The sequence below is a fragment of the Durio zibethinus genome, chromosome 19 (genome assembly GCF_047325235.1).
Source record: "Durio zibethinus cultivar Kanyao isolate XHJ-2024 chromosome 19, ASM4732523v1, whole genome shotgun sequence".
NCBI lineage: Eukaryota > Viridiplantae > Streptophyta > Magnoliopsida > Malvales > Malvaceae > Durio > Durio zibethinus.
Window position 1 is genome coordinate 24134985 of NC_143180.1, and position 11794 is coordinate 24146778.

Below are 11794 nucleotides of genomic sequence, written 5' to 3' on the forward strand. Positions count from 1 at the left end.
AAGCCGGAAAATGTGGACATTTTGAAGCAATTCTTGTGTAGAACATATATCAAATACCAACCTAAAGAGCTTTGTGATACAGATCATGTGATAAACACCAATGTATGAATGTCCATACAGAACAGGTAATTAAACCCATTGAGTTGAATCAGGCAGAACCTTGGTAATGTTCAGTTATGTGCTTAAAGACTTGCTTTCCGAGTGAGGCAAGGACAGAGTTCATTTAAACTAGAAAACATCCATATGACAAACAGAACGGATTTGTAAAGTTTTGCAGTTTATAATTGGAAAAATTTTATTATTTTGTAGTGATTAATTATAAAGTAGAAAAATTTTATTATTTTGTAGTGATTAATTATAAAGTATCTTTCTTTATTTAATAGAGCCAGTGAGAATCTGAGATTAGGTTTATGCCAATCTCTTCATTGGATGTTTACTTTGGACATAAAACAGGAACAAACTTGAAATTCGCAGTGGCGCATATCAACTATAATTCTACAATTATCGAATTATAACAATGAATTCTTTATGGGATCCAAAATTTATGAGTGAAAGTTCCATCTAAAATTGTCCACCTCAGCAGTGAAAAATGAAAGACAATAAAGCTGACTAAGAATCTAAGATGACAAACCTGTAGCAGTGTGCCTTGTTTGAAATCCACAAGCAATTGTGTTAATCACCGACCTGAAAATGCAAGAAAAGTGGCTTTAATTAAAACATTAACCGAGTATCTTCACTGTATTCACATGCAAATTAGAAGACTCTTCTAGAGTTGATGGGATTTTACCTCGTCAAGATGGATGGAAGGAAAATGAGCTATCTTGAACTATTCCTTCCCTTTCCTATTTTGAAGGTTCGGATTCAGCGGAGAACAGTCTGTGATACTCAAAGAAGACAAGGAAGAAGGCAGCCTTTGTTCTGGCAAGGAATCAAGCTTGTTACTGCAATTTGTTTCAATTGTTTGAAGAGAGGTGAGTTTGTTAAGCTTATACATGTTGTATCTCTTTATGCGTGTGATCAGGTAGCTCTCTATCCTCAATCTCTTTATGATGCTTTACACTTTATTCTTGAAGTTTGGCTGATATTTTGTAAAAGCTGAGACATTGATTGTGGTCCCTTAAGATTTTTGTCTGATATACACATAACCTTAAGCACCTTGAACATATATCTGAATATTAATAAGAAACACCACCATTCTTGCTGCATATTGCATCTGCCTGCACAAAAGAATTTTGATAATCTTATTTAAAGTTATGTTGATAAAATTTCTGGTCTGGCGAGAGTGGAGCTTGATGGAGGTTGAGTTGAAAAACGTACTAGACCAGTCGCAAAAGGGAAGATCAGCGGACATTGGAAGTAGTACTTTAGGGCGTACTCTTATGCTCGAGTCACTTAAGTTGCTAAGAGATGGGGACAAAAGAGAAGGAAGCAGGGAGGAGAGTAGAAACAGAGAGAGCGTTAACACTTCAGAATAATGCATATATGATTAGATCAACAGACGTCCGATACTAATGACGTGGCAGCCAGAATGCTACTGACATAGCCACGAACAAGTAGCAATGAAGCATTCAGATTTGCTTTCCTTATAATCTTCTCCAGCAATCAATAATCCAATAGAAACAATTTTAAAAACATTGATCCAGGTAGAAATTTAACAGCCTAACAAGAAGAAAGAGGCAAAGCATAGTTTTTCTAACACCACTATTTCATTAACATAAACATATGTAAATATCTGATCAACTGGCTGTTATACACAAACCGTAGGCCATAATAAAAAGTCTTTACATGCAAACAACAATGATACAACTAACTCGATACCTCACACCAACACACCACCAATATCAATATTTATTCTCGGTAGAAACAAGTTTCTTTCACTGCCTAATATTTATGATATATTAATTTAATACTACTAGAGAAGACTGAAGAGATAAGAGCTCAACAGTTAAAAGTTTAGCTTTTTGTTTTATTGTTTAACACGTTACTTGCCTTTTTTATCATTTGGGTAAACCTATTCATCATCTGGAGCTTAACTCGTCCTCGTAATGTTGATGCATTTTCCGGCACCTTTTATTGTTTGTCCAAGTAAGTGTCTGATGCTATTCTTCTTTCTTACTTCACATTCAAACCATTCATTTGTCTGCTTCATTGATCAGGAAAACAAACCCAAATTAATAATTTTGTATATAATTTCATCTCTCATAAAAGTACAAATAGAGGAGAATAGGTACATATCTATGAACTTAGCATGTAACTGATACTATTTCAATAGCCAAAAGGTTGGGTTTAGCGGTTTCTTGTATGTCTTCCTGAATTAACAATATGCTTTATATTTCACATGCATACACAATTAAGACGTTAAAAACTATTATGTACTTTTATCTTCTCTAGTGTTTGGTTGAATCATTATCTGAGAAGCAAAAATAAGAAACAGTTGAAACTCGAAACACCGATTCTCTATGACTCTTCAACACAAATCAGGAAGAGTAGCAATGGATATTGTATTAAGAAATAAAGGTCAAGAAAAGTTATAATTCGCTGGGATTTTCAAAAGAAAAGGGTTGATTTGTTGTCAAATATATATAACCAATTGTTTCCAGAAGTACAATTACTAATCTCTCTAAATATTTGTACATTATGTCCATGCAATTAAGAGTAGAGAAGAAAACAAGCATTTATGAGTAGGAAAATCCTTTTCACGAAAAAGCCAAAGCATCACTGCAAAAGTTTAGCTTTTTGTTTTATTGTTTAACATGTTACTTGCCTTTTCTATCTTTCGGGTAAACATATTCTTCATCTGGAGCTTAACTCGTCCTCGTAATGTTGATGCATTTTCCGGCACCATTTTTTGTTTGTCCAAGTGTCTGATGCTATTCTTCTTTTTTACTTTACCTTCAACCCATTCATCTTTCTGCTTCATTGATCAGGAAAACAAACCCAAATTAATAATTTTGTATATAATTTCATCTCTCATAAAAGTACAAATAGAGGAGAATAGGTACATATCTATGAACTTAGCATGTAACTGATACTATTTCAATAACCAAAAGGTTGGGTTTAGGGGTTTCTTGTATGTCTTCCTGAATTAACAATATGCTTTATATTTCACATGCATACACAATTAAGACGTTAAAAACTATTATGTACTTTTATCTTCTCTAGTGTTTGGTTGAATCATTATCTGAGAAGCAAAAGTAAGAAACAGTTGAAACTTGAAACACCGATTCTCTATGACTCTTCAACACAAATCAGGAAGAGTAGCAATGGATATTGTATTAAGAAATAAAGGTCAAGAAAAGTTATAATTCGCTGGGATTTTCAAAAGAAAAGGGTTGATTTGTTGTCAAATATATATAACCAATTGTTTCCAGAAGTGCAATTACTAATCGCTCTAAATATTTGTACATTATGCCCAGGCAATTAAGAGTAAAGAAGAAAACAAGCATTTATGAGTAGGAAAATCCTTTTCACGAAAAAGCCAAAGCATCACTACATTTTTCTCTGTTTTAGGTAGTAATTAAGAAGACTTGCCTGTGGAATCCCATTTTCATCTTTTTTAAGGTGATATTCATGCATAACCCAGTCTGACCTCTCTCCACGTGGGGCCCGACCATTATAAAAGACTGATCAGCATAACATCCGAAAAATGTTTTCTATAAAATGTTAAATAATTTTTATTTTATATATAGTTTTTTAAAAACAAACACATTTATAAAAAAAAGAAATTTGCGTACACTTTGCGACAAAGATTGAAGTGTAATTATTTAATTATGTAAAGTTATCTTACTTTCAAATAAATAAAATTCATAGTTTAATGAATATTAGCACTTGGTAACTCAACCTGGGAGACGAAGTTGGCTTAGATAAACATAAATAAAAAATATTATGTTATCCATTTGGGATAAGTTTTTAGTTTTCCCAACAAATCTGCATTATAAACCAGTATTCTATATAAAGAGGAGAATGATTAAATAGAGGATTGGGCAGTTACTATAAGCAAAACCAGCTCTTATTACTGTTTGCTTCAAGAAACAAAATATATTACCACAAGTTATATAGAAATTATCTCCAACATGTGGAACCTTTTATAGTGATCATCATACAAAATATATTACCGTTAATTATGATTGTAAAACTTCATCGATGACGATGATGATGATGATTGTTATTATTATTATTTCAGCAAAAAATAGTCATCAGATAGTCCAAAAATTTAAACTGGTTTTATTAAATTTATAACTCTAATTTTTATGATCATATAGATACTCTTACAAAACCTTCATTTATGAGGCCCGGAGCAAAATACAACCATAATGAAAATGCAACTAATAAGGAGCTGATGAATTATATATATGCATGTTCATCCCTAAACTAATTACTTTATGTTTTGAAGCAATCCTAAAATAATTGGTAAAAGAACTACTAATAAATGATTGAGCATACATATATAATAGTTAAAGAAATTGTAAAATTACTAAGATACCCATACACATGTCACCTTCATAACATATAAAAGAAAATTGATAAATATCCTAAAAAATAAGTAAACTCAATTTAAAAAATAATATATTAATGATTTTTTACTAATTACATATTAAAAAATAATTAGAAAATATATATGTTTTCATTAAAAAAATTTGTATTACTCTTAATTTCTTTCTAAAATAATAATTAGAAAGTAAAATCAAGATAATTTCAAAAACATATATAATGAATAAGTACATTTTTCTTTTTCTCATGGCCAAAATAGTGTAGCTCAGACTTTCTATAGGAGTGTTAATATGGTTTAGTATGATAACAAAAACTCTAAACTCGAGGTACTTAGATATTAATGCAAACATTTTAAGTTAAAGACTGAGGGGAAATATCATATAAGCCAAAAGATATTTCATCTGTGTCAGTCTTTCTAATGTTCATTTAACAAAAAATGAGGAAATTTATAAATTGTTAACAGAAATAAGGAAAAAGTTTCATGCAATCATATGATAGATTCAAGTAGTTGAAGCTTAAAAGCAAGAAAATTAAGTTAGCTCTTTTTCCTTTTCTCATCCTCCTTTGAAAAAAGGATAAAATTATCTAGTAGTTTCTCATTCTTCTCTTGTTATTACAGAAATCTATAACCCAAACAGAACAAGATTGAATACAGATGAATGATGATGCAGGCCGACATGCACTAAAATTGAAATTACACAGAAATTCTCATAATGTTGAATGTGTATTTGTAATGGCATAAATTCTCTATGCCATGATTATGCATGTGATAAAACCTCAATTGTCATTGCTATTGTAAAATCATTACATTGCTGAACTCACATGAAAAACAAAAGTCATTTAAGAAAGTGGTCATTGCGGCTCTCTCCCTAAGGGACACTATTTTGGGATGATGAAACTTAACAAACATTCAAGCTTTTAAAGACTACAAACGGCAAATAGCAAATGCTAGAAAAAAACATATTAAGGTAGAAAAAAAAGTATATGAGAAGTAGGTATGCTTTCTGCTGAATGAAATATGATAATTGTGGGATTAATGCAAGTTTTAAGTATCCAAAAAATGATATAAATATGCAGTAATGATGAAAGGGATTAGAGGTCTGCTTTTCATTGGCAAAGAAGAACTTGTAGATCTGCTCAAAGAAGCTTTTCAACCCAAATTCATCTGAAAAATAAAATCCTGAGCAGAGAAATCCAACCTGAGTAAAAGACCCAATAACTTCCTCTGCTGATTTGCATTTTTCAGCTTCATTTTCTGCCATTGCAGTGATCTCCTTTGGTATTTGCCTTGATGATTTCACTTGTTCAGCTTCAAGACATTGGGATTTGCAAATAAGATCTTCCTGCAAAAAATGTCCAGCAGATTTGCCTTTCCATCCTTCCCATTAATTTAGATAAGTGAAACAGTTACAAGAATAAACTAATCACAAGCCAACATGCACTAAAATTGAAATTACACAGAAATTCTCATAATGTTGAATGTGTATTTGTAATGGCATAAATTCTCTATGCCATGATTATGCATGTGATAAAACCTCAATTGTCATTGCTATTGTAAAATCATTACATTGCTGAACTCACATGAAAAACAAAAGTCATTTAAGAAAGTGGTCATTGCGGCTCTCTCCCTAAGGGACACTATTTTGAGATGATGAAACTTAACAAACATTCAAGCTTTTAAAGACTACAAACGGCAAAATAGCAAATGCTAGAAAAAAACATATTAAGGTAGAAAAAAAAGTATATGAGAAGTAGGTATACTTTCTGCTGAATGAAATATGATAATTGTGGGATTAATGCAAGTTTTAAGTATCCAAAAAATGATATAAATATGCAGTAATGATGAAAGGGATTAGAGGTCTGCTTTTCATTGGCAAAGAAGAACTTGTAGATCTGCTCAAAGAAGCTTTTCAACCCAAATTCATCCAAAAAATAAAATCTTGAGCAGAGAAATCCAACCTGAGTAAAAGACCCAATAACTTCCTCTGCTGATTTGCATTTTTCAGCTTCATTTTCTGCCATTGCAGTGATCTCCTTTGGTATTTGCCTTGATGATTTCACTTGTTCAGCTTCAAGACATTGGGATTTGCAAATAAGATCTTCCTGCAAAAAATGTCCAGCAGATTTACCTTTCCATCCTTCCTATTAATTTAGATAAGGGAAACAGTTAAAAGAATAAACTAATCAGAAGCCAACATGCACTAAAATTGAAATTACACAGAAATTCTCATAATATTGAATGTGTATTTGTAATGGCATAAATTCTCTATGCCATGATTATGCATGTGATAAAACCTAAATTGTCATTGCTATTGTAAAATCATTACATTGCCGAACTCACATGAAAAACAAAAGTCATTTAAGAAAGTGGTCATTGCGGCTCTCTCCCTAAGGGACACTATTTTGAGATGATGAAACTTAACAAACATTCAAGCTTTTAAAGACTACAAATGGCAAAATAGCAAATGCTAGAAAAAAACATATTAAGGTAGAAAAAAAAGTATATGAGAAGTAGGTATGGTTTCTGCTGAATGAAATATGATAATTGTGGGATTAATGCAAGTTTTAAGTATCCAAAAAATGATATAAATATGCAGTAATGATGAAAGGGATTAGAGGTCTGCTTTTCATTGGCAAAGAAGAACTTGTAGATCTGCTCAAAGAAGCTTTTCAACCCAAATTCATCCAAAAAATAAAATCTTGAGCAGAGAAATCCAACCTGAGTAAAAGACCCAATAACTTCCTCTGCTGATTTGCATTTTTCAGCTTCATTTTCTGCCATTGCAGTGACCTCCTTTGGTATTTGCCTTGATGATTTCACTTGTTCAGCTTCAAGACATTGGGATTTGCAAATAAGATCTTCCTGCAAAAAATGTCCAGCAGATTTACCTTTCCATCCTTCCTATTAATTTAGACAAGTGAAACAGTTAAAAGAATAAACTAATCAGAAGCCAACATGCACTAAAATTGAAATTACACAGAAATTCTCATAATGTTGAATGTGTATTTGTAATGGCATAAATTCTCTATGCCATGATTATGCATGTGATAAAACCTCAATTGTCATTGCTATTGTAAAATCATTACATTGCTGAACTCACATGAAAAACAAAAGTCATTTAAGAAAGTGGTCATTGCGGCTCTCTCCCTAAGGGACACTATTTTGGGATGATGAAACTTAACAAACATTCAAGCTTTTAAAGACTACAAACGGCAAAATAGCAAATGCTAGAAAAAAACATATTAAGGTAGAAAAAAAAGTATATGAGAAGTAGGTATGGTTTCTGCTGAATGAAATATGATAATTGTGGGATTAATGCAAGTTTTAAGTGCCCAAAAAATGATATAAATATGCAGTAATGATGAAAGGGATTAGAGGTCTGCTTTTCATTGGCAAAGAAGAACTTGTAGATCTGCTCAAAGAAGCTTTTCAACCCAAATTCATCCAAAAAATAAAATCTTGAGCAGAGAAATCCAACCTGAGTAAAAGACCCAATAACTTCCTCTGCTGATTTGCATTTTTCAGCTTCATTTTCTGCCATTGCAGTGACCTCCTTTGGTATTTGCCTTGATGATTTCACTTGTTCAGCTTCAAGACATTGGGAGTTGCCAATAAGATCTTCCTGCAAAAAATGTCCAGCAGATTTACCGTTCCATCCTTCCTATTAATTTAGATAAGTGAAACAGTTAAAAGAATAAACTAATCAGAAGCCAACAACAACAGAGCTTCAATCTTTTCTTCCTTTGTATCCATTCATACGTTAAACCTTATGCCCTCAAGTAGGTGAAACATTTATCCAGCTTCCATCCCATTTCTATTCTAGCTGCAGTACCTTAAATACACACGGCTTCAACTTTTCACACTTGATACTCAGATTTGTATTTTGCTCATTGAATTGCATAAGCACTCCACCAGATATATTAATGAGATTCTTACCTCACCAAGATGGATCGAAGGAATATGAGCTATCTTGAACCATTCCTTTGCTTTCCTCTTTTGAAGCTTTGGATTCAGTGAAAGACAGCCGGTGATACTTAGAAACAACAGGGAGGAAGGCAGCCCATCTTCTGGCAAGGAACGAAGCTTGTCACAACAGTTTATTTCTAGAGTTTGAAGCAAGGTGAGATGTTGAAGTCCAATTTCATCCAGGGATTCGAGATTCAAAAGCCTGCTGATTCGTAGAGAATTGAGATTGGTTGGCAGCAGCCCATTCTCTGGAAAAGACAACATTTCTAGGCATCTACCTTCTATCTCAAAATGACAAAGAGAATCAAGTTTATCTAATTGCCACGCTCTCCGAGGAGTCATTTTGTCACAGAAAGAGATGCAGAGTATGTTTAAGCTGGTAGGCAGACTCCATATTGGAGGCGGCTCCAATTTTAGACATTTGTTTATTTGCAGTGTCTGAAGAGATTTGAGACCTAGCATCTGTCTTGGCATTGACTTGAGATTGTTGCAGTTGGACAAAATGAGTGATGTCAGGCTTGGGGCTAGCAATCCCTCTTCAGGAAAAGTTGTCAAATTAGGACAGTCCCTAATTTCCAAGGCTTCAAGTGACTTCAGATCATTCTGCAATCTGTTCTCTATTGAAAGATACTCAAGGCTTCTTAAGTCCCAGAGACTAAGAATTTTAAGCTTTGGGAAGCAATTCAAGAAGAAGGTCATGAGAGAATCACAACTGCTTCCTAAGCATAAATGCTCTAGGAGAATGTAGTGATTTGCCATTTCATTAGGTTGGGGAAACTGAAAGTTTCTGCAGTTACGTATATAAAGTCTTTTCAATGAACTGGGTTGATGCACTTGAGGAAAGATCTTAAGTGAATCACAATCAATGATATACAGATGTTCAAGATAAGGTCTATCCAGTATACCTGTAGGTAAGGACTCTAGGGCATCACACCTCTCAATTCTGAGGCTCAGCAAGCGTGACGGCAATTGCAATAACTTTTTCATACTTGACACTCTAAGAGCCACAGAAGGAGATGATGAGGAATATGAAGGGCCATCACGTGGAAGGACTAAAATCTCACTTGTACTTGGAGGGAGCTGTGATGCTACTTCACCATCATTTCTCTTTGGATTATCATCATTACTTCGCAGGTGCACCTCACCACACTTGTATAACTCAATGTTACAAGTATCTGAAGTCCTTGGAAGTATAGACTTAAGCCGATAACATTTAGAGATCTTCAGTTTAGCCAAAGAAGGAAGGGTCTTTGGTAAACTCCCCTTAAAATTTGGACAGTTTGCTATATAAAGCTCCTCAAGGCAGGGAAATTCTTCATCTTCAAGTGATATCCACTCTTCCCATTGCGACATGCTTTTAAATTCTAAAATCTTCAGAGACTGAAATGGTTTACAAAAGGATGCCTCGACCCTATAGAATTCATGGCCAATGCTGGTTAGTCTTCTCATCCGTTCAATAATGAGATGTACAAGAGATGGCAGCTGCCCAAGTGGTGGCAACGATAAGCAATTATAGCAGTTTCTGAGACGTAAAAACACTATATTTGAAAATGAAGAGTCTCCCAACCAAGAAGAGAACTTCTTACCACCATAAAATCCAATGGTAAGAATTTCTAACCCTTTAGAAGGCTCTAGATTCTCCAGCACTGCACTCTGATTTGCTGGATTGTTGTTATTGCTGCCCCATTCCAACTGCAATGTATGGAGATAACTCTTGGCCTTCAAATTGGCATCCGATGCATCCAAAGCAGAGGAAACATTTTCCAACCCAGAAACAGACAGTGATCCGCGAAGATCAAGAAGCGTCCCCAACTGTTTGATATTTGATCCACCATTTCCTACAATAAAATTAGTCAATATCTTAAGGCGTTTTAATCTGCCCATTTCTTCTGGCATCTGCACCAACCCAGTTCCTTCAATGTAGAGATATTGCAAATTAATCAACTTCACTATGCTTTGTGGCAACATAATCAGAGAACGGCAGTCCGTCAATATCAATAGCTCTAGATAGTACAGATCACCGACTGAATCGAGCAGGGTTTCAAAAGATGGACTCTGCGAAAGGTTTAAGTGATGTAGATGTTTAAAACAGCCTATCGAGGTGAGGATTGGACGTGGAATCATTTCCCGTCCGAGATCCCGTAAGTAGATAAGTCTGAGAAGTCTGAGTTGTTTGAATTCAAGCTTCTCAAGAGCAGTGTTGACAGACCCACCGGTGACTAATAAACCAGGCAGGAGCTTCTCCGGTTGGGAGTCCTGAGCAGCAGCAATCGAGGCAAGCCAGTTTGCTTCCGGCAAAATATAAGACGACTGATCAGTAACCGCAAAATCTAGCTTAGAACCGACGACGCCCGTAGATCGACTGCTACCTCTAGCTTTTTTCTTCGATTCAGCCATGATTAGGCTGGATTTGGTTTGGTTCGCTTATTATTTGGCCTGATCGTGATCAAATTTGACCGAGGAAATTTTCCACCAAGAGGCTAGAAGAAAAAGGAAAACAAACAAGGCATTTATCAGTATACTTTAAAAAATTAAATCCACAAAAAGATTTTTCTCACAGTACGAATCGCAACTCCTTTTCTATCTTCCACTCCTTTTCTATCTTCCACTTGACATCAATCAATCCATAACTTAAATCTATTCAACAGCTACCACGTGTCGTTTTCATTTTTAATTTTAATTTTTAATCATATTTATAAATATTTTTTAAATTATAAAAAATGTATATTTTAAAAGTCTTACTTTTATTTGTACGTGATACTAAGTTATATTTAGGATATAACCGAATCAAATTGAGTTAATATATTGAGATAAATACATTCAAACTTAACTCAAAAATTAAAGTTTTAAAATTTGATTTAAATTTAATCAAATTTTATTTTTTAAATTTGAGTTTAATTTGAGATAAAATTTAAGTCAAAATTCGAGCTCGCTCAACTCAAGTTATAATAAAAGAGGATTATTTGATAAAAATAATTTTTTAATCTAAAAAAAAATTAAAAGGAATGATTCAACAATTTTCTAAAAAAATGTTTTGAATAATCTCTAAAAGAATTTGAAAAATATTATTCAATGCGTTTTTGCTAATCCCTACAAAAATTAAAAAGGATTATTTAAATCGTTTTCTAGCAAAAACATATTGAATAATTTAAAAAAAATTAAAAGAGATTATTCAAGGTGTTTTCTAGTAAAAATACCTTGAATAATTTTTAAAAAAATTAAACGAGATTATTCAAGATGTTTTTCGACAAAAACATCTTGAATAATCTAAAAAAATTGAAGAGAATTATTCAATGTATTTTTTAGTAAAAATGCCTTGAATAATCTAAAAAAAAA

General features: G+C 33.3%; 1 protein-coding gene across 17 annotated transcripts; it reads right to left on the bottom strand.

Annotated features, from left to right (window-relative positions):
* Positions 1-509: 509 nt before the first annotated feature.
* LOC111310012 (putative disease resistance protein At3g14460) lies at positions 510-10940 on the bottom strand. Of its 17 annotated transcripts, none has more exons than XR_016330486.1 (10): positions 8429-10940; positions 7971-8114; positions 7211-7393; positions 6451-6620; positions 5691-5834; positions 2765-2911; positions 1990-2140; positions 1318-1400; positions 788-1217; positions 510-684 (listed from the first exon to the last, which is right to left on the bottom strand). XR_016330486.1 is itself a non-coding variant. In XM_089748911.1 (7 exons), exons 1-7 carry the CDS (start codon positions 10853-10855, stop codon positions 2030-2032), a joined length of 3261 nt encoding a protein of 1086 aa, XP_089605037.1. In that variant the 5' UTR covers positions 10856-10940; the 3' UTR covers positions 1688-2029. The 17 variants fall into 17 exon arrangements, 9 of the variants coding, with proteins under 9 accessions (XP_089605037.1, XP_089605036.1, XP_089605034.1 ...); XR_016330482.1 differs by having other exon boundaries at positions 6451-6633; XR_002692500.2 differs by having other exon boundaries at positions 2765-2914; positions 6451-6633.
* Positions 10941-11794: the final 854 nt, after the last annotated feature.